This window comes from Netta rufina (genome assembly GCF_964035555.1).
Source record: "Netta rufina genome assembly, chromosome: 11".
Taxonomy (NCBI): Eukaryota; Metazoa; Chordata; class Aves; order Anseriformes; family Anatidae; genus Netta; species Netta rufina.
In genome coordinates, this window is record NC_140134.1 from 18,390,324 (window position 1) to 18,416,864 (window position 26,541).

The window sequence follows — 26,541 nt, forward strand, 5'->3', positions numbered from 1 at the left end:
TCCACCTTAATTACTTCTCGCTTAGGGCACTGAATCAATGGGTGGTTTTGAAACAAAGGATTGAGCTACTAAAAACAGCCTGGCAAAGCGTCTGGGAAAGGTTACTGATTATAGATGACTTCTAAGAAAAGGTGTCAAGGAAAAGAAAAGGTGTCTCTATTCTTGCTGAATAATTTTAATGTGACTTACTGTTTCTTTCACCTTTAGTTCCCGGAACAGTTCTCATTTCCTCTGAATGTTCTGACTTCTTATCTCAGGCCCTTTCAGCTTGTTGATTTTAAATTCAATCTGGCTAATTCAAATTCAAGGCACACTGCTCCTGAAGTCTTTCACCGTCCCCTGATTCCACAGAAGGGGGCTGTTAATAGTATGGGGTTTTGTCAGTGAGGAGCGGTGCAAACTTCCTTTTACACTTATTCCTTTCATACTAGATTGACACATTCCGTTGCAAGCTAGTCAGACGGCCTTGCTGCAGGTGTCTAACTTGGGTGATTCTCTCTCTGTGACCGCACACAGAACACAGGTTTCCCACCAAAGGTGCTCTGATGCACACCTCAGATGCCTTACGTGAACAATAAAGCTCATCACCAAGGAAATGATAAGACAAAGCAGATTTGCCTAACTGGACATATTCCTGAATAATCCCATGAAGTCACCAGGAGCTTTTCCATCATCTGTGGCAATTTTCCACCATCAATGCATTTGCCTTTTAGCATTTGAATAAACTGTCAGAGCACAGTCTGCCTCTGCTAGCCAGCCCTTCGTGCATGTAAAATGAAAGCGAAAAAGGCAGCTTTTCACTGATCAGGCACAATTAGCTGCTCAGACACCTAGAGTGACCTAGCATGGAGCTCCCCATGGCCCAGGTGAGCTATCACCGACATCTGCAGTAACGCACCTGGTTCATGAGGGGATGCCCCCCACGCCATCACACACGGCTCCGTTGAGCTGCGTCCCTGCTGCTGACCCTCCTCCGTGCGGTCCCACACAGGCAAAGCCAGCTCGCAGACAGCTTTTACTGACAGTCTGCCCTACAGCATTATGCTGCCTGTTTACATCTCTGACTTGAATTTTTTATGTATCTATAACAAATAACATCTATTTATTTATTTTTTTTCCCTTTGTAAAATTCAGCTCTTACAAGGCAGGAAGGAAGCTGGAGTTTGTTTCCTCTGAAAGTAAGTCATCTTCATTTCAAAACTGAAAGGGGTCTTCAACAGCCAAAGGGTTGGTTTTTCTTTCTTTCTTTTTTTTTTTTTTTTTTTTCAGTAAGAGTTTGATAGTGAATAATTGTAAGAGGGAAAAAAATCACCTCAGGTTGTATATTGCCACTTCCTCTTGCATTGCAGTTAATGCAAACCTTTGATTAGCCTGCTGAAGAGACCACACATTCAATAATTTGAAGCAAAAGGTTAATGGTGTTATTACAACTATTATCCCTTTTAAAATCATTATCCTCTTGTTTTTTATGTCTATATTACCTTCACCTTTCCATGAACCCACTTTACCAGCTGTTTCCCTCTGTCATAAAGTTTGCTGAACATCATCCTAGGAATAGGATAAATGCCATGTTTTATCAATCAAGCCTAAGGGAATTCTCAGCTTCTCATAACCCAAACTGTAAAGGGAGACTATTACAAAGTTTCTATTTTGATTTTTAAATTGGCCATGAGTGAAATACACAGTTAATGTCAAGGTGCAAAATGCTGCAATTAAGACACCATTTTTTCTTGGGAAGTTTTATAGATTAGCAAAGTATGAAAACTGGAGACTTAGAAGAGACTAATCAATTGTCATTTTTAAATTGGTTATTTGTTAGAAGGATAAATAGTCCCAAGCAAAAAATGCCCAGAATGACCAAAATTAAGATAAAGAAAATGCACAAAGCAGAGGTGATAGGAGTCCAGTTCTAAATCATCTTCCCAATTTAGGCATTTAAATTGTATTGAGTATCAGGAAGACTTGTGCTCCTGTCCCTAATATTGGAAAATGTGGGTTAAATTCCTAAAATTTCATAGTGAGATTGACCTCTGAATGCATGGCAGTATCCAAGACATTTGAAAGTGCTCCCTGCCCTCCAGAGACACTAAGATGATACAGATTGTCTAACTTCAGCCACCTACACTGGGGTCTCTATCAATATTTGAGCTAAGTCTTTGCTCTTTATAACAGAGAACTTCTTGGTGCATTTTTTTTTCTTTTTTTTTTTTTCTTTTTGTACAGTTGGCATCATCTGTAATCCACTTCCACTTTTTTTTTCAGATCCTGAGGATACCATTAGTCAGCATCTTTATTGGTTATATACTGAGTCCAGGGTCTAACAGTGGGCCTAGAAGAACATGTCCACAAGGAAGCAATTTCCAGTTTGCTTAATTAAGTAAAAAAAAAATAAAATAAAGCATGAAAGAAATGAAAGGCCTTAAAACAATCATTTTTTTAAAGTGTTCAGTCTTCTGAATGCCAAATAAAAACAGGACACTTTTCCTAGAATTTGAAAAGAATCTGTTAATGATAATACCTCTACATGAAAATACCTTCCTTGCAGAATGGCAACAGCACAGCATTTACTGAGCTCTTAGTAAAATAAATGAAGTGCTCTGTGATTGCTTCCTTTGAACACGGAAAAATACAGGTAGCGCATACTAATGTTTTTCAACAATAGTGTCTATCAGGGAAAAGCTTTGATCTGTACAGATATTTAAGCAGAACAAAATGTAGGCTTCGCCTATGCCACTTTTATAATCATGGATGCACAGGAGAAGTTAATGCCTGTATAACTTAGAGCGTTGCTGGCAGCAGAAATGAGACATTTTCTTTTTCTCATTTTTAAATTCCAAACATTTGGCTACCAACTTCTGAATGGTAATTCAAGAACAAAAAAGGGAAATTTTTGCCATGTGAAAGATGCAATAAGAGGCAAATTCCCACTACGAAAGACCCGTGATTGACGTGGTCTTGTCATTATCATTGAAAATAATCTTCCAGTGTGTTATAATGACAAGAGGATGTGTAATGTTATTCTGATACAAGAAAAGACTGTGTACATCCATTGATCCAAAGAATTCTAATTCACCCTACAGAGGAAGATAAGAATCACTACAGCAGGCAGTTAAAAGTCCATCTAGACCGGTATCCTGGCTCTGACAATGCCTAATACTTCATATTTCAGAAGAAAATGTCAAAATAGGAGCCCCATTGTGAGCATTTCTAAAAATGAACAGTATTAATAGTAAGTGTGTTCTTATCTCCCATGCTTTTCACTGCTAGCCGACCATTATTGGCTTCCACAACAATAGTTACTGTAGCAAGTGAGTTTTATGTGTGCTCTTTTATATTTATGCATATATGCATAGCTGCATATATATACGTGTGTCTATAACACACAGATAATGCATACACATGCAGTAACTGAAATGATAATAAGTCCTAACATTTAAGAATTCATGTGCTTTTTTTTAAAGGAAATGCAAGCCTAACCAGTTTTTGTCAGCCAAGCTTTTTCATTTCTGTTTTAATCACAGCTTGAACTAGTTAACAAGAAATTTCTCCAATAAATGTTTAAATATTTTAAAAATGTGGTCAGCTCACTAATGGTTTTAAAAAAGACACCTGGTAAAGTTTAAACACAGAATTCCAGGTTTAGGGAAATGGGCCTCATGATAAGCAGCATAAAAGATTCAACTTTCTCAACTTTTCAAAGGAAACATTTGTGAGAGTAGCTAGAAAAAAATAGCAAGAAAAATAGCTAGAAAAATTAGATCTCTAGAAAAGTCCACATTCAGCAGTGTGAGTGATTTGATCTGATCTCATACAAAGCAGCAAAACAACAATTTGCTATTTAGAATATAGCATTATCATTTGTACTTTGAATCGAGACATAATTTCCTTGCAGCTAGCTGAATAAAAATCAGAGGTGACTAGAAAGAATAATGGTGTTGCCATCTCCCGGTACCTTTAAGATGAAATTCAGTGTCTTTCTAGGCTACGTGCTCTGATCCAGTGTTTGTGACAGTCTTTGCTTGCATGCACATGAAGGGGGAGCGCGATGTGACTCCAATCATCCCGGTCTCCCCAGGGCCTAGGAAATGAATTGAGAGATTGAGATTCCCTTCCATAATGGGACACGCTCATAAAAGGTGCGACTCTGCCCTAAGACAATAATTAGATTTCGTGCCCTGCAGCATCAGCTGGTTACCGGTAAATGTAAGAGGATTTTTCCCCCAGGTTTGTCAGTCAGCTTCCATCAGTGGGGGCATTTTTTTGAAGGGGAGGCAGGAGCTACTTGTCCTCTCTTGTGACACCAAGGATATGCTTACAGGTTCAAGGTTGTTTTGGTCACTAGGTTTTAGGGAAAGAAGGTGGGGTGTTTCAGAGTGTGCTTGGTTTTCTGCCTTCTGCCATCCAGGGCTGATTTCTTGGTGGGACCACACAGGGAAGCCCCACCTCCCCAGACCTTACCAGTGCCAACGCCGTACCTTCCTCCATTCCCTTCCTGTGCTAGGCACTCAAAGTACTTGATGAGCGAAATGGTGGCTTGGCCTTTAAGTTTGATCTAAAGCACTCAAGGAAAACTTAGCAGCTTGTGCTATTGGGTAGGCTTGACTAGATGGACTGAACTCTGGGCAGATCCTACAAACTCCAAACCCTTCCTTGGTGTTACAAGGAAAAAGGCTCCATGTCATGGAACTCCAAGCTACTTGGTTATGAGGTAGAGTATCTGAATGTGTTTCTACAACACCCCTGACATCATCCTTTCTCTTGTAACACAACAGTCTGATATCAAGCATGAACACCTCGTGACACATGCATCTATTAAGGACATGTGTGGGTCTACATGGCAAATCATGCAGAAAGAGCAGGAAAAGCCAAGTAGCGCTGTCAGAAGTTAAAGCATGCGTTCCCATTAGCAGAGCTCAACTGTGATCCCGAGCTGCTTCCTGTCCCACCAACCACTCGTGTTATCTCAGGCTGCTGACACCACTTCCCATCCATGGCAGCTCTTACCCTACATTCCCTCTTGACATGAAGCATTCCATTATCTCCGTTTTCTGCTGAAGTCATCCCTTTCCTAAGCCTGGGCAACAACAGCAGCAATCAGAAAGGGTGCTGTGAAAAAATCTGCTTCACACCAACACATCTGCTGTCATTAACGGCTGCACTGCGGGACCGTGCTGAGAGCCACGGGTAGCCTCCAGGGAGGCTTCTTCAGCCAGCCACTGTCCAGCAAACGGCGCGCTGGGAACCGTCTTCCAGGCGTTGGGTATGGCTTCTGTGCTTCTGCAGCGATACGATCCCACGCCATTGCTTGGTGCAAATTGCTAGGGCTGAGTAGTCACCACAACACACACATTCCTGTTTACGAGAGTGCTCTAATAAAAGGTGAGTTCAGATCCAGACTTGCATTTCCCTTCAGAGTGAGGTACTCTGGTATGAGATTTGGGTTCATCTCAAGTTCAAGTTTTTTCAGTCCAAGTATAAAAAAGATGCACTTTACAAAGCAATCAAAACCCTCAAGTTACAGCCAGCAGTAGGGAACAGCTAAAGCAGCACATAAATAAGAACATAAATTAGTTTGTTAATTCCCCTTTCACTTTCTGGTTATTCATTCCGTCGAGCCTAAACACCAAACCATGAGCCGCACATGAATAATGCAGTTGCTGCTTCAGAGTTGGTTCAACAGGAGAAATCTGTATCCTCCCTCTTTGTCAGATATTTATAGGAGCATTTCTGAACACCTTGCTTTGAAGTCAGAGTCACTGAAATGCAGAGGGGTACACTTTACAATTGTAGGAAGCTCTTCCTCCAGAGAAGCACTTCCAGAAGGCCACTCTAATTGTGCCGGCGCCAAGAAGCCCTATAAATCCTTCTGTCCTCAGGGGACAGCAGGATGAGGGGATGTTCTAACCACATCCATTTTTCTCTACTCGTGCTCCTTGCAGAGCCTGCAGTAGCTGTAAACACTCAAAGCCACCCTCAAGCAGCCCTGTGCTGCCCGAGGAGTGCTGGATTTAAAATCCCTTTTATGTAAGAAACCAGCCCTAACAGCTCCTGCAGCCTGACCCATAACACAAATATCGAAGCAAACAGCAGGGCACTTTACCAGTGCATGAAACAACACAATGGTCGGTGACGTGCTGGACTGCAGCCCCTGCGTGTTGGGCTAGGAACTGGGATGGAGATCCTTGTCCTGGGAGTCCCCCAAACTGCTCCCCTGCAGGCGAGGGGGAACGTGCTGGCGCTGTGCTGCCACTCACAGAGGAGACACCTCTTTCAAGATTGCACAACCATTCTGTAAGCCCAGCCCCTTGAACCAGGGACGAGACGCACTTCTCCCACGTCCTGAAGGTAATCGTAGCAAGGGGCTGTATGAGGCAAGCACTCAGTGCATGAGCCTGGACACGCTGGGTCCCAGCCACCACGAACGCAACCTACTCTGCCCCTTGGCCAGATTTCCAACCTTGGCCGTCCTCCTGTCACTTACAATTTTCCATTTCCATACATAATCTTGTATTAAGACCGGTCTGTTGGCCTTCAAGGGGATTCTGCTTTGTCTGAAGGACTGTGTGAAGAAACACCTGCCAAGATAAAATGCACACATCTAGAGAGTCCTTGGCCAGCGTAGCAGTGCTGGCTTTTCTGAATGTGCCACGTCCAGCCTGACTTAAAAATACGCTCACTGGTGTTAACGCTTTGGCAGTGGTGACATATCAGACTGTGCTTGCAGCAGCATTTGGAAAAGCATCTCTGGCTCCTTGCAATCTCCTACGTGTAAATGTCACTTAATTGTCTAAGAAAAATTTGGCTGACCTTTCAATTACTGGTAATAGAATAAAAGCAATAGAAGACTGTACGTGACAGCGGGCGTCACCAACACCCAGTTGTCACCTTCCTGCGCTGATTGGGAGCACCACAGAGAATTCTCACTCCATTCCAGGGCTGCGTTTTTGGCACAGCACTGATAAAGGAACTCACTGGTAAGAGGCCAGGAACTAGGAAATGAAAGGAACAGTCCCTCATCCTTCCCTGTCCTGACTCTATAAACAAAGCCAGAAAGAGGATTTCTGAATATCTGCAAGAAGGCCTTATGTTCTGAGGGCTTTGGTGGAACCTGAAAGAACCCCTACCACCTGCTTTCAGGTGTAGACATTGCCCTCTTCCATAACTACTTCCTAACGCCTGCCACAGAGGGAGCTGACTGTTTACAGATAAATGTCCAGGTACGTGGGCAAACCCTCCTGACCACGCAGAACAAAGGTCAGTGTAGGGTTTACATGCTGTTTTTGAGCCCTGGGCCAGTACATATGGTTTACACAATGGTTTGCACAACTGTTGTTGAGGGCATTTGTGAGGCTCTCATTATGGTAACGCCTTTCCCACGGCTATTCCACTGAACTATACAGCGCGTAGTCACTAGTGGTGTCTGTCATGTTTGGTACTGGATAAGAAAGATACCTGAATGGATGTTATGGTACAGCAATCTCAAATAAACCCACAGTTTGTGATGTAGCTGTTGGCAGACACTTCTCAAAGCCCTCTTCCAGGAGCAGAAATAACTGTTCGCTCTCAGAATTGCCAGGCTGTTGATTAAGATCAGAAAGGTTTAACTGGCAACCTCCTAGCGCTGGTGCATGACTCATGATTAGGAGTGTTGGCTCAGCGTAAGTAAGAAGTTGTCTTTAGTAGGAAGAGGACAGCAAACACTGACCACGTTTTCCACTTCCTTCCCACTTACAGCTTGGATCCCTGAAAAATAAGAGATGTTCCTGGCAGAAGTCACTAAGTGGCTAAGACCACTTCTCCTCTTGTTATCTTCCACAAAATACAATTACTTGTTAATCAGCTGTCCTTCTCTGTGTGCAGACTTGGGATCCATACGATACCTTCAAAAGTTCCTCTGACAGGCTCCAGCCCTGATAGCCTATTTTCAGTGTGCGTACTGAGATGATTCGCAAATAACGATTACGTCTAGAAACTTAAGCTGCCAGATCCCTCTAAATTCAGTGATCTGACCACAGGAGTCAACTAACCATCAGAGCTAGGATATTACCAGCTGCTGCAGAAAGATGTTCTTCTAGTTCCTTCACCTTCAGGATAAGAGCTGATCGCAGCCTCACTGCTAGAGCTGATCATAGCTTTGAGGGCACGCTCAAGTGAGACCTTTCTTTCTGTATTCTTTACTCTTACAGGAGAACTCATGCATTAATTAGCTTGCTAAGGCAGCTAGTTCTTACATAGTCCTGAATAAAGTAGCAAAATAAAAGAATAGAAAGGACAATCAAGCATTTGAATCTCTCTTGCTCTTTCTCACATACACCCACACACATGCATCCAGTCACACGTACACTAATACAGTCTGAGTGTTCATCTGCTGTTCCTTCCTTCCTTCCGGCTTATCAGATACTAAAATAGTGGTGTGGTAGTTTCCATCATTCATGCTGTGACTTCACTGTGTTGGTCAGTTGAAATGTCTCATGCACAAAAAGTATTCTCAAGAAGGGTGGATGAGAAAACAGTCAATCACCGCATGATAATTTCAACAAGGAAGTTTTGGTCTTTGAGTTGTGCCGAAAAAAAGCCTATTAAAGGGGACAGAAATATCTGGAACAAGTAGCATCTGACTGTAACTGAGCGTTCCTACTCTCTGTATCTTCTGTGATCTAATTGTTCAAGTCATACAAGCTTCTAAACTCTCACTGATTCTGTGCATTTTTTTTATACACAACTGTCCACGGTCACTCCTTGCCCTATCTAGCTCGTTGGCACTTGCAAGGAAATAATGGGAGGCAAAATTTGAATGGGCGTGTAATACCTAAAAGAGCATTAATTATTTTTATACAGGATCTAACTTGTGGGAAAAGATGGAGATGTGGAATTTTGATTTTTTACCTTTTATAATACTTTCAAAATCAGTTACAAGAAATTGCATACATTGTACGTAAGCAAATTTAGCAAGTAGTCTGCGTGCATATCTGTCCAAGCACATTCTGTTGGCTTGCTACAAAACTGACCTGAAACTTGCTAATATATGGAAAAAGGTTCATATGGAACAGGACAATCAAGCACTGTTAGTTTAATTAACTTTAAAAAGAAGATAGAAACACTTTAATAGAGCTCTGCTCCCAAATATGATAAAAACGTTTGTTAGTTTCTGTGAAAACTAATTCAGAAAGCACAAAGGAACTTGAATATCCAAAAATTGTTTAAATATTCAACGAATCATCACAGCATTTTTTTCTTTAGTTACATAATTCTTCACCATGAGCAGGGGAACCTGTGGCCAACAATCTAGATAAAGTCTGAATTCAGCCCATCTGGAATCATGTTACTTGTCCCCACGTTCTTACTGATTAACACCAAGCCGTGCGTTCACACATAGCCAATGAAAGGTGTTCCAAAGGCCTATGTGGCCCTCAGCAAGGCCAAGTTCTTCCTCTCAGAAGTAATTCTGAACATGAGTGTAGGTTTCAGAGGACAGGATATCACAAAGGCATGCCACGAATCCTAAGGAACCCTGAGGTCATCACGTCAGTTACTTAGAAGCCAAGGCTCTGAGTGCGGAAGCCATTTTTTACTAATTCCGGTAATTACCTGAGTCAGCGGGGAAGCACCAGGCTGCTCCTTTCCAGTGCTCATGAGGGATGGAAAAATGCAGGAAGCAGCAGCTGCTGGCAGCGTTGGGCACGCGGGTGACTCGGGCAGGACAATGCCTCCTGCCAGCGAGGGGAACGCCGCAGGTCCTTCCCTGCACACACCTTCAGGGAGAGGCCCTGCTGCAGACTCAGGCGATGACCCAGCGTGGCGCTTCCTAAACTCAATTAACTGCAGTAACCCGCCGGTGCAGGCACGTGCGTGGTGCTGTGACGCACAGCAGGTGCCCATGGCTCTGACCACACAGCCCTTATCCCCCTATGGACACAGATTGTGGTGCCACTCAGCTTACAGGTGCTGGGGGCTCTCCTAAACTTGTAAAGCGCAGAGTTGGGAATAACCAGCCTTACTTTATGCTCGTGGGCAGATTTGACGAGTATGATGTGCAGAGTCTGCAGGGAAAGGCTTCGGCCGCGCTACTGAGGCCTAGCGGCACGCGGCCCTGCACAGCCACCTCACGGCCTGAAGGCTTGAGGCCCAGCCGGTGAGGGAGGGGATCCGGCAGGGGATCAAGGGCCGGGCACGGCCTCCCTGAGGCAAACCGGGGGGGGCACCGCCCCGCCCGACTTTACCTCAGTTTCTGCTTTCTGTCAGTCCCACCGCCCCGAGCCTGCGCCCGATGGCAGCGCCTGCCCCGGCCCTGCTGACAGGACGGAGCCCCGCAAATGGCCCTGGGCCCCCCTCAGGGCTCCAGCTTCTGACCCTCAGCCCCCAAAATCCCCATCCCCATCCCCTATACCTATCCCCAATCCCAATCCCAATCCCAATCCCAATCCTCATCCCCTATCCCCAATCCCAATCCGAATCCCCATCCCCATCCCCATCCCCATCCCCTCCTTCACCCCTCACCCCTCACCCCGCCCTTCCCGCCCAGGAGCCCCCACCCCGCCCCTCCCCGCGGCCCGGCCCCTCCCCGCCTGTTTACCCACGGGCCGCGCACGTGGCGGCCTCGCCCTTCCATTGGCCACCCCGCAGCCTCCCCGCCAATCGCCGCGCTGTCCACGCGCCTCCTCCCCCTACCCCATTGGCTGGAGGGCGGCGATCACGCCGCGTGACGCGCGGCCCCCTCCGCCGCCACCAAGCGGGGGGCGAGCGAGCGGCGAGGCGGGGGAGCCGCGGGGCGACCAATGGGAGGCGGCCGGGCCGGGAGGGGAGGGGCGGGGCCGGGCGCTGAGGGCTCCGGCGGAGCCGGGCGGGTTTTAAAGGCACCGACGGCGGCGGCCGCGGCCTGCCCGGGGGGGAGCCGGGGCGCCAAGATGGCGGCGGCCGGGAGCGGGCCCGGCGGTGGTGGTGGCGGCAGCGGGGCGGTGCGGGCGCTGGCCCTGGTGCTGCAGGACGAGGCGCGGCCGGGCGGTTACTGCAGCGGGGACACGGTGCGCGGCCGGGTGCTGCTGGAGCTGGCGGGGCCGCTGCCGCTCCGTGGGCTGCGCCTCGAAGCCGCGGGAAGGGCCCGGGTGGCGTGGGGTGAGGCGGCGGCGGCTGCTGGAGGAGGAGGAGGAGGAGCGGCCCCGGGGGGAGCCGGCGGGGCGGCGGCGGGGCCGGTGGGGCCGCGGAGGGAGGCGGAGGTGCGGTACCTGGATGTCCGGCAGAGCCTGCTGAGGGAGCCGCGCGGAGGTGAGGGGGAGAGGGGGGAGCGGGGAGGGGGCTGGGGGGGAGAGGAGCTGCGGGGAGCGGCCCCCGGGGGGGTGGGGGTGGGGTCAGCGAAAAGAGAGAGATTTGGGGTTATCCTGAGAGATTAGGGGAAATGCTGCCCGCAGAGGGTGGGGAGGCGCCGGCACAGGCTGCACAGACGGGCTGGGGGTGCCCCATCCCTGCGGGTGGGTAAGGACTTCACGAGGCCCCCAGCCAGCGGGTGGTGGCCCTGCCCTGGTAGGGTTTGGAGCCAGATGGGGTTGGAGGCCTCCCTACAACTTGAGCCGTTCTGCAGGAACTGCTGCACCGTGAGCCACAGGTCCAGAAACACAGCCTGCAGTTCTCACGGGGTTGGGTGCATGGGTTACCTCTTCACGAATTACCTCAGGCACCTGAAGTCACCAGTGAAAGGCTCCGCAAGCAGCCGGCTTGCTTTTGGAGTGACTTAAGAGAAACACCTTTAACCATCACACAAATGCTGCAGCGTTAGGGCAGTACTGGAGAACTAAAGGGAAATGGCATTTCATCATGTAAGGGTGAAATACTTCCCAAGTTTACCTGTAGGAGAAGTAACTATTAGGCCTTAAATCTCCACTACAGTAGGCCCTCTAAGAATGCACTGAGATTAGTAATACTAGTAGTAATGCTGGCCTTAAATTGCAGCTTTTTAGTACAGAAGGTAGCTTAATTGTTATTGAATAAGTAGATCAGCTGCTGTCAGAGAATTATAGGATCATTTCGGTTGGAAAAGACCCTAAAGATCATCAAGTACAGCCATCAACCTGGCACGACCAAGTCCCCAGCTAAGCCACGTCCCTAGGTGCCAAATCCGTGCTTCTCTTAAATACTGCTGGGGGTGGCAACTCTATTGCTTCCCTGGGCAGCTGATTCCAATGCCTGACCAACCTTTCTCTGAAAAAATTCATCATGATACTCAATCTAAACCCATCCTGGCACAACTTGAGGCAATTTCCTCATCTCCTTTCAAGTGTTGCCTGAGAAAAGAGACCAACACCCACCTTGCTGTAACCTCCTGTTCAGGTGGTTGTAGAGAACGATGAAGTCTCCCCTCAGCCTCCTCTTCAGACTCAGCAGCCCCAGTTCCAGCAGCCATTCCTCGTATGTCTTGTTCTCCAGTCCCTTCTCCAGTTTCACTGCTCTTCTCAAATGCTTCCCAGCAAACCAGTATCTTCCTTGCAGCGGGGTGCCCACAATGAGTACTGAACATAGTACTCAAGGTGCGGTCTCACCAGTGCTGAGTACAGAGGGACAATCACTTCTCTAAATCACTTCCTTTATCGCAGTCCTGTTACAAAAGAGAAGAAACTCAGTGCTTTCCAGAAGCCATTTTGGATTAGAAATTGGCCAGCATCCTGAACTGAAACTCAAGGTCTCAGTGCTTCCTTGATTTTTTTTCATTGAAATCACACCACAGAATAAATAAATGTGGGCTCCCATCCAGAACCCACTGGGATCAGTAAAAGCTTCTTCTGGTTCCTTGCATCTGGGTGCTTTTAGTCATAAATAATATATAAAAGCCTCTGCTTTGTTCTATTTCTGGAATAACTAAAATATACTATTGTTTTTTATTCTACAGGTGAGGAAAGCTTAGTTCTTTCAGATGGAAGACACGAATTTCCCTTCAGCTTTCAACTCCCACAAGAGTAAGTTAAATAATGCAACCTGAAGGGATTGTGCTGGACACTGCTTGTTGTGGAACATGAACTCATTGTGATTTGACTCAAGTTTTTTAATATCAACCCAATAGTTCAGCTTTATATGTTTGTCTTAATCAACCACCATGTAGGTTGGCCTTGTTTGTTACAGTTTCCCTAAGGCCTTAAAAGTACAAGAAGTAAATTGGTAAACACATATACAGGAACTGTTCATCTTTGCAACTGAGTTACAAACTGATGGTAATGGTTTTATGACTGCTTGTTTCAGGCCTCTGGTGACCTCTTTCACTGGGAAGTATGGCAGTATTCAGTACTACGTGAAAGCAATTCTGGAAAGACCTGCAGCACCTGATCAAAGCGTACAGACAGAGCTTCAGGTCATTAGCCATATCGACGTCAACTCACCAGCTTTATTGGTAAGCAGGTCCTTCGCTCCTCCTTCCTACCTTAAGGCCACCTGCAAAAATTAAAACTAATTTTAAAATGAACAGTTACCACCCAGCCATCTAGCCATTTTCATGTTACTCCGGAGTGTCATTTTCTGACTTTTGAATGCATATAAGCTCCCTAAGCTTTTCTCTATAAATAGATGATCTTAGGTTGTGTGAATAGCAAACAAAGTGGCTTTTTTTTTTTTTTTTAACACCATTGATTACAACCCTGTTGGCTTAGGTGCTCTTGCCAAAAAGTTATGCAGGCTTCAAATGCATAAATAAGGCTTAATAATAATAATGCACGAGTGTGAAGTAGTTACTCTTACCAGAGCAACTACATTCATAGGGCTGCAGTGTCCTAAACTCTTCAATAATAGTAGGTTGAGGAACAGTAATTATAGCAGAGTATTAATCATGCCCAGCCTGTCATTTATGCTCTGGCCATTATGTTACGTATCCTTCCATTTTGCATGTCGTTTTCTAACATGAAGTGTGTGCATGCAGCTGCTTCAGAGATCTTTTCAGTTATTTCCTTATGACAGATTTGGCCACATTAAGCCATTGAGCTTCTAATAATCACTGGAAATACTGTAGAGTAATAAGAAAGATCAGACATTAAGTAATGAGAAAATAGGCTAGATAGAAGCTAATGAGCTGGATTCTTTTATCTCAACCCATATTATGAAAATAATATAAAATTATACCTTGCACTTTCATGATAGCAACTGGATCTAAATGGTTATTCATTTAAATATGAATAAGTAATTTCTATTTTATTTAAAATGCTAGGATAATTTTAACATTTCATCATGATGTGAGCGTAGTTAGATGTTTTGAGCACTCTTTTTTTCCTCTTTATTGGCTCACATTTTAATCTCTCTAGATCTAGAACTTACGGAAGTGTTTTGGCAGTGACATCTGTAAGCAGAACGTAGTCCTTATATTCAGCAACACGTTACGAGTGTGAAGGCAGCACATCTAGTTACTGCAAGGAGGGTGTTGAGTTGACCAGGAGTTACTGCATAGGAGAGGGTAATGGGTCATCTAGTGGGCAGTGTCTTGTTTTTGTGGATTACCAGACTACCACCAAAAAAGTGCAAAACTACACAAATTTGAGACATCATGATTACAGTCACTCGGTGGCAGTGCCCAGTAAATCATTAAACTATCTTGAATCCCAGCTGCTGTTTAAAAACAGTCGTGTGTTCAGATAGCTAAAACTTGTTTCCATTTTACATGGTGGCAAAATGCCAGTTCCATTGCATAGTACAAAGATTCAGATCCAAGTGGATTTCAGAATTAATTTCAATAATTGATATGCATTAATATTAAACTGCGATTGATAATTTCATGCCATAAAATGAAAAAAAACAACTCCTCTATTTTATAGACACCTGTTCTAAGAAGTCAGGAGAAGATGGTTGGTTGTTGGTTTTTCACCTCTGGGCCAGTGTCTCTGAGTGCCAAAATTGAGAGGAAGGGATACTGTAATGGTAAGAGGAGTTGTCTTCACCCTTCAAGATGTAAATATTAAACATCTAATAGGATTTTTCATCTCTGTAAAGGCGGCACTTTATAGTCAAAAGAATAGCTCTGTTAAGGAGGTAATAAAGAGCTTTATGAATTCATCCAAGAAAAATCGTCTCACCCCACCCCTCACTCCCCCCTCACGAATATAAAGAAAAAGGAAGTCCTTTCTCGTGCAAAAGCCATGCACACTGAATGTGAAGAACAAGATGCTTTTAATGGGGTAAAACCATAACTGGGGATATAGTTTATTTTTAATGTCCCATTTGTGTAGGTTTACACTTCTGTAAGAATGAGCTTTAGCAGCTTCTTTGGCATCTTGATAACATTAGATAGATTTGAGGAAATGAAATATTCTGGAATTGAGTTAGCACTACATAAAAGGAAGACTGGTGCGTAATTTGCAAATAAAGCTTTTATAGCTTGTTCACGTTGTGCTTAATGTTTCAAAATGAATGAATCATTGTTTATACATAAAATGTAGTAGGTGGCTATAATTCTGCCTGAATACCACTCTGCAAAGAAACTAGCTTGAGGAAACTAACAAGTATTGTTCTCATAACACTGTGGATGATGTACGTGCTGCATAACATGCTTTGATATTCCCAAAGGAGAGCTGGTAAATACCAATTATTTATTGAACTTTCTCTGTTTTTAAGGGGAAGCCATACCAATCTATGCAGAAATTGAGAATTGCTCTTCCCGCTTGATTGTTCCTAAAGCTGCCATTTTCCAAACACAAACTTACCTGGCCAGCGGGAAGACAAAAAGCTTCCGTCAGATGGTCGCCAATGTGCGAGGAAACCATATTGCCTCGGGGAGTACAGATACCTGGAATGGGAAAACTCTGAAAATCCCACCTGTGTCCCCCTCTATCCTTGACTGCTGTATTATTCGAGTAGAATATTCATTAGCTGTAAGTATTCATTCTCATTGCAAATATGTAACTCCTGTGCAACTCTTGAATACTGCATTAATTTGGGGAGAGAAGAACTTTCTTACTGAGCAGCTTTTACATTTTGAATTTGGGAACAACAATAAATACCAATAAATACAGTATACAAGAGAGAGACTGAAGGTACTGAGGAAACTGAAACTGAAGGATAGGAATGATGGGGAAAATAAGCTGCTGCTTCCTCAGAAACATTTTCTAGTTCTATACCTGCAGAGGATATTAGGGGGAAAATGTTTCCAACTGAGTGGGATCTTCTGGTCATTCTTGTCAGAAATAGGAAGGTAGGACAGAGTCAAATGTTCAGTATTTTTCCTAACATCATTTAGAAAAAGTGTAGAAAGAAGGAAATGGTCAAAAAGTAATGAAAGCTGTCAGAGCATTTGCTAAACATACCTCATGAGGAAACTCCTAGTTTTTAAGCAACCTGCAGCATTGGCAGTATGGTAGTTTCTAGGAACGTCAATTCATTGGGGTTTAATCCTGTCTATTCCTATTCTGTTCTTTGTTGTCACACAGGTGTATATTCATATTCCTGGTGCTAAGAAATTGATGATTGAAATGCCTCTGGTGATTGGCACTATTCCATGTATTAGCTTTTCAAGCAGAAACTCCAGCATGACCAGCCAGTTTAGCGTGGATATGAGTTGGCTGGCATTAACCCTGCCAGAACACCCTGAAGGTAACGTATTGAAGACAACATAGTACTGTTTACAACAGAAAGATAATAGGGGCAGTTCAAGGACTAGATCAGTAAAGGATGTAGACTGTTAAAATTATGACTCAAGAGAAGTGAGGCACACAAATCTAACTCAAAATCCACAAGTATTAGTAAGGATGCCCTGCTCCAGCTTTCCTTAAGTCTCCACCTCTATCTGACTTGCAACTGAATCTTGAAATAACCAACCTCTGATGGTGGGAATTCTACTTTGGCAGTAGGCACCTTAAAGTTACTACTGAGTGTATCTTGATACAATATAGGTTTGTTGCTGGAGTAGCCCTAAACGCATCTGTAGTATGTCTGCAGAATCACTAATGATTACTAAAAAGAAAGTTCTAGATAGAATATTAATGAATATAGTGCACTTCATACAATTTGATGGTGTACAGTGTTTAATAAACAGGACCTTGTAGTCTTGGAAACTGTAATGCATATACTGTCTTGCTGTGAGTGAATACTTCTAAATTAGACTGTAATATCTCTTGTGTTTCAGCACCACCAAATTATGCTGATGTAGTGTCTGAGGAAGAGTTTTCCAGACATGTTCCTGCTTATCCACCACCAATCGACTGTGAGGAACAATTGTGTTGTCCTGTGTTTGCTTACATACAAGAGTTCCGGTTTCAGCCTCCACCTCTTTATTCAGAGGTAAAAAAATAAACAACAAAAAGGTTTCAAAAAAAAACTTTTTCAAAAGCCCCTGCTGAATCTTAAGTGTGTTTACTGTCAGATGGCCAAAAAAAGATGTACCAAAATGCAAGAATTATAGGCAGTAATTGTTGACATTCTCTCTGTAGGTTGATCCACATCCAACCGATGTAGAAGAAGTTCAGCCTGTCTCATTCATGCTTTGAAGAGGATTTGTGATGAATGTCTTACCTTTCTGCTGCTTCAGCTGACAGTGCAACTAAAAAGGAGACAGTTTTCTTTTTCAAAACTGAAGGTTGTGTACAAAAAAGGCAAAAGAAAATGGAGAAGGAGGTATGAGCACGTTTGGTGATGGAAGAGAATCTTCTGGATTAGTCTGCACAAAGGATGCTGTAGGAACAATTATGCTTGGGGTACGTAAGAAGTACTGGAAAATATTGAATGTGTTCTAAAAAGTGAACGTACTGCGTAAAGTGCACAGTGGAAATACAAGGATTTTCTGAAGAGAAAAAGAACTTCAACACTCTGGAAGAATTCAAGTAATTATGATGTTGAGAACTTTGTAGTAGAACAGAATGTAGGGTAAGAAAATATTTCCAAATGATGCCCCAGTGTTCAAGGGGCTTCAGCTTCACACTATCTGCATCCAAGAACAGAACGCTACTAAAATGTGGAGCAAAATCTTCACTCTAGCTTAACATGGTTTCATGAGAGCCTGTCCTTTTAACTGTGAAGTGTTATTTTTTCATCATTTCTACTGATTCTAAAGATATCATGGATGACAGAATAACTGTTATGCAATATTAAGAAGGCAACCATTTACTGAATGAAAGATACAAATCTGTAAAAAGAAAACTGAACTTTGATACAAGCTAATGCACTATGCGCTCTTTCAAGGGGTTTCTTAAGGGAATTATTCTGGCCTCTTCTACTGTGTAGTTCTTTTTCTGATCTTAACGTCTATGGATAGCATGATAAGGGGAAGCATGGCAAGGGAAGATCCTTCTGCTGACAGGTGTACTAAGCAAAATGGACAACACTTAATTTATTCAGAAGCCTTTATAAACCTACCTCTGTTTTGGAAATTCACTTATTTTCAGAGCTGAGACAAAAAAAAGTCTTGTTAAAGCTCCAGCATACTTCAAGATTCTAAAAGGGACCCTAAATGGTTTCTGTGGTTAGTGAATGAGATTGGAGGCACAGGGAGAAGCATAAATATACCCAGAATAGATATAGCTTATAACTGAAGTGGAAACAGACATCAGGGGAACAAAATCCTCTGATAGTGGCACAATGCTTCTCATTACTCCTGCATTTTTGTCTATAGATCTGTTGTCAGGGGCTGCACTGGTCATTTGCTATCCATATTTTTTGTTTCCTTGTTTGTTTATGCTGTTTAATTTTGTTTTGGTGCAATATTCTAATGTTTTCTTCCTCAGGTCACTTAGAACAGTGAGTTTGTTGCTGCTAAAAACGAAGGCACATGATTTTACTTGGCCCTTTGCTGCCTTCATTTAAAGTAGAATGTTTGCTTCCTGCCAAGCATCAGTTGGAATAAGTAATCCACCACGAACAGATCACTTAAAGGAGCAGAAACACAGCATTCTTAATATGCATGTTTACAGTCAAGTCTTTATACAACAGGGAATCTTGAACTGTTAGAATTACTCCATGTGTCTTACAGAAAGGTTTGGGGTTAAAACCTTGTACTTTCATATAACTACAAGAATAGTAATAGTTTCCTTCATTTCATCCATAACTGCAGTTTAAAAAAGCTTGAATGCTTTTTTTTTTTTTTTTTTTTAATGAAATCTGTCTTCATTCAAGAAGCAGGAATTTTTTTCTACAGGCATATATGGATATATATTTTTAGTTTTCTTTTGGTATGACTTCCTCACATTGTTTAATTTCTAGCACTTCACCTCAAGTCACTTTTACATCAGTGTAAAAGACATGCTGGTGGAGATTCACATTTCTAAACTGCAGTTAGTTTTTTTCATTTGCAAATTTAAGTATTGTCATCTATAGCAAATGCAGCTTTAACCAAAATTTGAGTGCATGTTTTATAAAGGACATTCTAAAAATGAGTATTTCTCAACCTAAGTCTCAAGATGTAGCTCCTTAGGCCTTTTTATTTAAGTGATGGCAAGTCCGTATAATCAATGCAGGATTTACAGTACCTGGAAAAGGGAACAAGCATAATGTCCTTAAACAGATACCATTATGGCTACTTGAAAAACACTATGGCTGTGTATTAATTTGCATGTTAACAATTCAAGATACTAGCTTAAAGAAATTTAGGTGCTTTTTTTTTTTTTTTGACTTTAATACCTGATAGGTGATGTGTGCTACCTGGCTAGTTGTTTGGTATAAACATGGTCAAGCAAACAAAAGCATGAAGGGTAAAGATGTGCTTTTTTTTTTTGAGTTGTTTTTCATTACTTGCAGATAAACTGTGGCCTTAGATTGTTTGCTGCAAAAAAAAAAATAAAAAAACCTGTGTTTCTTAGGAAGCACACATGGTCCTTCAAAGGCGTGTTGAAAACAAGATCAAATTCTGCTCTCTGACACTTGGCTTAGTGCAGAAATTGGTCCTTTAAATAAATACTGTTTGCACAATAATCAGTTCAATATGCAGGGGGTTTGTTTTGATAACTTAACTGTGAAACAGTTGAAAAGAGACAAAAGAAAAAAATGCTGTTAAACTTTAACATATGGGAACATGATTGTATTTTGTACTAATGTATGAGCCCTATGGGCTCTTTTTTGTTAATAAAAGTGTAAAACCTGCATGGTGCTCCTCACTGTGGTTTCAGTGTCCATAAGACAAATAGCTGTGCTGCCTAGAGCTACCTGAATTCTGGGAACTTTGAACAGATGTAGGTCTCCTAGTTCTCTGAGCCAGAAACTTTACCTTCATCTGTCACTGCTTTACCAAACAGGAACTGAAACAAACAAACTTTTCAAACAGGGCCTGCTCTCATAGCTATTATGCAATAACACACAACTAATAGTGTACATCTTACATCATTCATCCTGCATAATTAAGGGTAAGTGGGGTGTTTTTGAAAGGAAAAACTCATGTATTATTAGTAGATACTTTGTTTCCTTTGGAGAAAATTCTCTTTACTCAGGGAGTTTAGGGATCTTCAAAACAAAAAACTTGAATGTAGTAGTGTGTAACCAGAGTACTGACTAAAGGAGTAGCTCCTATCATGGGGAAACAAGATGACAAATTGCGTTGAATGATACTTATCTGCTGTATAATACACCTAAGCCATAAATGAGATGATGAAATCACTGACAGGTTCCTACTTCCCAAGGGTTTGAACAACAAAACAACTCTCTTCCTATTTCTACTTCTGAGGGAAGACAATGAACCCTACTTCTGAGGGAACACAATGAACCACTCCTTCAAACCTTCAAAAATTCTAGGGGAAGATGATACTCAGGGTCACCAGACCAAAACTAACATAGCACTAAGTTCACAGTAGCAATTCCACATCACAGAATCACAGAATTTTCTAGGTTGGAAGAGACCTCAAGGTCATCGAGTCCAACCTCTGACCTAACACTAACAGTCCCCACTAAACCATTTCCCTAAGCTCTACATCTAAACGTCTTTTGAAGACTTCCAGGGATGGTGACTCCACCACTTCCCTGGGCAGCCTGTTCCAGTGCCTCACAACCCTTTCATCCATTGCTAAGTTTTATAGGGGACTATTTCTCTTGCCACACTGCAATTATCTATTAAAAGGGTTAGTGCTTAAACAGGCAGTTAATGATGTGCCCTTCCATACAAGGGTAGAGGAGATGCTGCAGGCTCATGCTTGCAGCTCAGGCACTTCTGCTGTTTGAATGGAAACGCATACTTCACATACAGAGAAAGAGAGCTCACTTAACTCCCGAACTGGGGCATATTCCAAACTCTTAAAATAGCATGTTCCATTACTTCACCGTCCAATTTGAACACCCAAAGAGAACATCTAGCTCCTCCTGTTAAGTCTGTATTACAGATCTCAATTAAGAAGTCTGGGGAGAGCACAGCTGCCAGCGCAAGTTGATTTGAAGATAATCAATTGCTCTACCACTTTCCCACCCAAATAAGCAGACATGCCTACTTCCCAGTAAAACGGGGCTGCTTTTCAGTGCTCTCTTTGGAGGCAGTGAATGAGCACAGGGACATAAAAAGAGCCTTTCAGGCTGCTGCATTTTCCTAAAGCTGATTATATAATATCTTAACATCAATAGGGATAGTACAGGCTAGCGTGTAAAGTAGGTTCTCTAAAGAACTAATTAGGTCTGTGATGAGCCTGGGCATTCACTTCTAATACTCAAATTTTACACATATGTAGCATAGATAGGATGACAGTCTTGCTCTAAATTATGTAGTGTTCATCATTTTTGAACATGATTAATATAAAATATATACTACACAGAAGTTGTACTGTAGCATCATTTCATTACTGGCCTTTTAAGACAACTGACCAAAAGCAAGACAAAAAATGAAAAGCAGTTTGACATGGAATGCAAAATGGTAATACGAGCGGGACTTCACTACAGTAGCTGCTTATGCCAGCAACATGCTGTGGGTTGTCTTAGTTACACAGGACAGACTCTATCTGATTAAGTACAACTGTATTACTGATAAATCTCTGAGCACCCATCCCTTCAAAAGAAAAGAGGAAATCCTTCTTAGTTTTGGCTTACAACCAACCATCTGGCTGCCTGTGGGGTGAGGAGAACACGAAATGCAAGGTGAAAGTAGCAGCAAGTTCTGGTGCTTAACAGACACCTAAAACTAGATTTCCACAAATAATCTGATGCACGCAGACAAGCCCCAAATGATTTTATACAAATGCACATGATATTTGTTCTGTCAATTGATGGCAGTTGTTTTTTTTTTGTTATTTGTGGTTTCAAGTAACAACTGTGGTCAGATTAAGGGTTGGATACCTAAGTAAGCATCCTGTAAGGCAGATTTTTAGGTATTTACCACTCAGCAAATGCTACAGCCTGACACAAAGCATCACCCAAGCACTGAACCAGCCTTTCTGCTTTGCTTTTAGCTGTATTCAGCACCCCAACCCTCTCATGGACACCTTTCCCCTACTCCCATCTCCAGCAAAGCTGATCGTTGGCACTTTGCTTGTAATGCAAGTTTCAGCTGCAAGCCTCTGTACGCTCGCAGAGATGGGGAGAGCAGCACAAGGGCATTTCTTGTCGTAGAAATAGAAGGGGGACAGAGTTTAAACTGGTAAGCAGCCGTCCATTGTGAGGCTGTGGGAGTGGGGAAATAGGGGAGGCATGGGAAGGCGAAGCTGTCAGTGTCAGCCAGATGACACTGGTGAAGCAGTGAGCAGTCCTCTGGGAGGGGATTTAACCTGAACACCAAAAACAGCTGATCTCCCCTGGGGCCTGGAGTTTTACTGGCAAGACTTGGTATCAGACGTGACACACAATGTGCGCAGACAGGATGCAGACACGTAGGCTAAACCCAGTCAAATAGTTTTGGCTATAAAAAGCTCTCCGCTATTTTACAGTGCCTTGGAACAGCATCAGTTTCCCAATAAACCAGATATTGGGCACAGAGAGAGAGGCTTGACACTGACTTCCAGAGAGAACAGAAGGTGGGTGTACCTGCATTTCAGTACCCAGTTGTGCAATACTTACACACACAAAGGCTTTTGGAAAAAATGAGGAACACATCTTGCATGTATAGAAACAGAGACTTCTCACAAACCAACTTATCAGATAAAACTGTACTGACAACCTGACCTTCTGTCATAGGCATCTTCCAGTCGGAACTTGCAGCGTCGGTACGTCATGAACAGCGGGACCTCAGCTTCTGGGAAACACCAACACGCTTTCTTCAGCCCTGGTTCAGGGAAAATGAAAGAACAGATACGAGCTGTCAGTGGGAACCAAAGAATAGTCAAGACAATAATATTTTGACTGCAATCTTAGACAGGATTGTTGTACACCCAGAAAGAGCCCAGGGTTATGTATAGGCCAGTCCTATTTGATGTCATGTCTCGAAGCAGGTTGTGTCAGTCCCAACGGGTCAGACCACAATGTGAGAAGAAAGTGATTCTTACCACTGAACTAATTAGATTAATCAATGCACAAAAGGGATCACAAGTGACAAAAAGTTAAATTTTCATTTAAATAATTTAAACCCTGAAGTGCTTTTATCATATATCTTAATACGATGTGACCAATGCATTAGCCTAAACAGATCAGAAAGATACTGAAATGGAAAATAGTCTGTGGTCCTGAGTGGTAAATGAGAGCAGAAAGGGAAAAGCATCCGCTGATCCGACAGTCTCACACTACAGCGTCCTGGGGGAGGAAACAAGTGTCAGAGGCTTCAGTATCCATGCAGACATAAGAAGTCTTGCATGCTGTGTCCAAGGAGTACCACTTGCCCCAGCAGTGGCGTTTGGTGCCAGCACATCTCTCCCTCACTCTGGGATCCTACAGCAGCTTGGCCTGATCCATTACCTGAAACTCAGCGATCAGACCTGCTCAGCACACAGGAGTTAGGGCAGGATGAGAATCCATACCTCGAAAGGGCCCTGCTGAGGTGCAGCCAGCCCTGCGGTCCCTTTCCCATCACTGTGCTGTTGGCTGCAGGGAGGCGAGCATGGCAGGGGCGAAGATTCAGGAGGTCTGTTGGCACAAGGTGTTAAACAGAGAGGCCCCCAGGAAGGGCAACTTCGCAGGCTTTTTCTCAAGCAATCCCACCTGCCATCGCTGGGACAGGACTTTATGCTCCTCCAAACAAATTAACAATTCATTTCCAGCCCTGACATGAAGATTAACCCTGCCAATTAATTCCTTAATCTCTTGCTGCCGACAAGACTCACAGTTGCCATGCGGACGCTTGTCCACTGGGGCCTGAAGCAGGGATGCTCTGTTAATTACTGCTGCGCCCAGGGTACGGTGTAGCTGATATTCAAACACACTCCGACCAGACAACGCAGGGCCGTACCTCACACCTCGCCAATGCGCCAGCCGGCACCTGATGGATTCCTTGAAAACGGCACGGATCTCAGGGACTGGGGCAGCTCCTGTTGTGTGTAGGGAACATGGTGACCCATACAGGTCGCCGAGCCATGACGTAGCTGCATGGCTATGGAAAATGCTTCTTGGTCGTTTCTAACACACTAGCATTACAAGTTGAACAGAACAGAACATTTTTATTTCAGATGACTTGAAGAAATAGTCAAACTTTCTCCTTCTGTCTACAATAAGCAACATCTTGCTTTTTGGCTCGCTGCTGGAGGGAGATGGAGCAGCCTCCTGCAAGCGCAGTTAGGGACTGGAGGCGTGATCTGCACCCACAGGAGCTGTGCAAGAAACACAATAAAGAGGGAAAGTGACACTCAGCCACCTCGAGGGCTTTCTGGAAGGCAGCTAGGACAAATTGGGTCAATTTTCCGTTGTTTCTCTAAGTTTTGCCATATGTAATTAAGAAGACACTGTCCATTAAGGTGCTTTGTGAAGTTAACTAATACTCAATAAAATCTATGAATAGTATTGAATTAATAGTATTGAATTAAAGGCTACAAAACGTCTCTGGACATACACAGCAGGAAATTGCAGGTGTATAAAGAAAGCAAGCAACAACAACAAAAAACAATTTAGTGCCTGTTCCAACTAGTCGGGCGGGTGGAACAAGGGAAGGTATTGCAAGGAACACACGGGTTGTATAAACACAGCGTAAGCGGTGTTTACAGAGCTGTGCGGGGACGCAGGCAGTACAGGGTACTGGACGGGACTCTCTGCTCCGTGCAGAACTTACCTAACACCTGGTTTGGGGTTGGGGTTGTGTTTTGTTGTTGTTTTTTCACACATTTGGGTTCAGTGCTCAATTACGTACTGACCTCCCTTAGCCCAGAGAGGCCAAGGTCACCCTGGTGCAATAGCAGGCCAGGCAGAATACAAACTAAAGTTTGAGTTTCCCTGCAGATCTCTGTCTACCTGCTCCTGGCAAAGCTGGAGAAACATCTGCTGTCTGATTTGTGAAAGGGGAAACCATATTTGATGCAAAAGTTGCATCTACCTGATTGGGGCAGCCAGTCCAAAGCCCCACCAGTGACTATTTCAGGTGTCATTCTAGGGAGGTATTTTACTCTTCAGCAGAGCCTTTATTTAAGGCATGTGGCAAAACCAAGGGAGATCTGAAGACCGAAAAAATCATAAGGACAGATCCCTACTCACTTAATGAAGGCGTCTTCAATGCCAGCGTCAATGCCAATGTCACAGGAGAACATCGTCTTGTTTCCTCAGGCTTTATTTCTAGAGGATTTGTCAGAAGGACAAAAAGCTTGCATCACCTTCTGCAAGGCTGCTGCCTGTAACGTGGTGGTTTCATGCAGGACTCCTGAGCCGTCCTCGTTGGTTCTTGGTGGTGTTTCCTTCAGGAAGCCACGTGGGACCGACTCTCACTAGGACGTGGGGCTGGCGGTGTTGGAGGGGTTAATTTGCTGCTCTCTGCAGGATCATTTGGCAATTCCTCCTTTTCTGAAGTCTTCGCACTTTCTTCTAGGAGCTCGTACTATAAATAGCTCTTGGATGGGTGCCAGGTATGTGTTTTTTTTTCCCAACACTGCACTATCAAACATGTCATACAACAGAGGGTACTGGCATGAGGGAAAGGATGTAATGCTTCAGCTACGTGCTGCGGGAGCTGGTAGGGAAGCCCCAGCAGTGACAAGAGCACCATCCTTCACTCCTGCAAACAATCTATGCTTCCAATTATTTACCAAATGTGACTTTTCCAAAGCCACACCAGGAACTGCCAGAGCTCAGAGTCCTGCTGAAGCCGTGCACGTAGATTTTGTCCCCCCGGGCTCAGAAGAGCCGATACATCTCCCCCAAACACCTTGGTGCACATCGCAGCCAGATCCTCCTGCCCCACTCCAACCTCTGCCTCTAGCACAGCGCAGCTCCTCGCGAATCCACCTCCACTGCTGTGCCGATCCTCCTCGACCAGCAGCCGCAGCAGTCGTTTCCATCTCCCATCATTAAGCCTTCTGTTTGATCACAGCCAGGCAGCCCTTCTGTGGAGCTGGCAAACACAATCCAGGCATGACGGGAAAACGACTTGAAGGCTGTTTAGGGAGGATTCCCGTGCCTGTCACAGTTCACGGGGATCCCCGTGTCTGCCTGCAGCCCACACTGCTGGATGCACAAGAAAACCTTGCTTTGGGAGGGGAAAGTCAGAAGAGAAAACAGCCTGGCGAGAAGTTCAGCAACATCAGCATTGATCTGGGATGTTTTCATTTCGCGCAGGAT

At 43.9% G+C, this 26,541-nt stretch overlaps 1 protein-coding gene and 1 long non-coding RNA gene across 2 annotated transcripts in view; one reads left to right on the forward strand and one right to left on the reverse strand.

Moving 5' to 3' along the window:
* LOC311213592 overlaps positions 1 to 12,580 on the reverse strand; it is a 49,129-nt gene extending 36,549 nt beyond the window's left edge. Inside the window, exon 1 of the long non-coding RNA XR_014618766.1 lies at positions 12,300 to 12,580. This is a non-coding gene — a long non-coding RNA (uncharacterized lncRNA). The remainder of the gene's footprint in view (positions 1 to 12,299) is intronic.
* On the forward strand, positions 10,875 to 20,028 carry ARRDC4 (arrestin domain containing 4). Its single transcript, XM_084293684.1, has 8 exons — positions 10,875 to 11,262; positions 12,878 to 12,944; positions 13,225 to 13,372; positions 14,781 to 14,883; positions 15,577 to 15,833; positions 16,389 to 16,551; positions 17,084 to 17,238; positions 17,388 to 20,028. The coding sequence occupies exons 1-8, from the start codon at positions 10,905 to 10,907 to the stop codon at positions 17,442 to 17,444; spliced, it is 1,308 nt and encodes a 435-aa protein (XP_084149810.1). The 5' UTR covers positions 10,875 to 10,904; the 3' UTR covers positions 17,445 to 20,028.
* The last annotated feature ends 6,513 nt before the right edge of the window (positions 20,029 to 26,541 follow it).

Bases quoted from the DNA above. Each gene is read 5' to 3' on its own strand.
- ARRDC4 (XM_084293684.1), top strand. From the start codon at position 10,905: ATGGCGGCGGCCGGGAGCGGGCCCGGCGGTGGTGGTGGCGGCAGCGGG. The intron at 11,263-12,877 runs GTGAGGGGGAGA...TTTATTCTACAG, and splicing joins GCTGAGGGAGCCGCGCGGAG to GTGAGGAAAGCTTAGTTCTT. The intron at 16,552-17,083 runs GTAACGTATTGA...CTTGTGTTTCAG, and splicing joins CCTGCCAGAACACCCTGAAG to CACCACCAAATTATGCTGAT.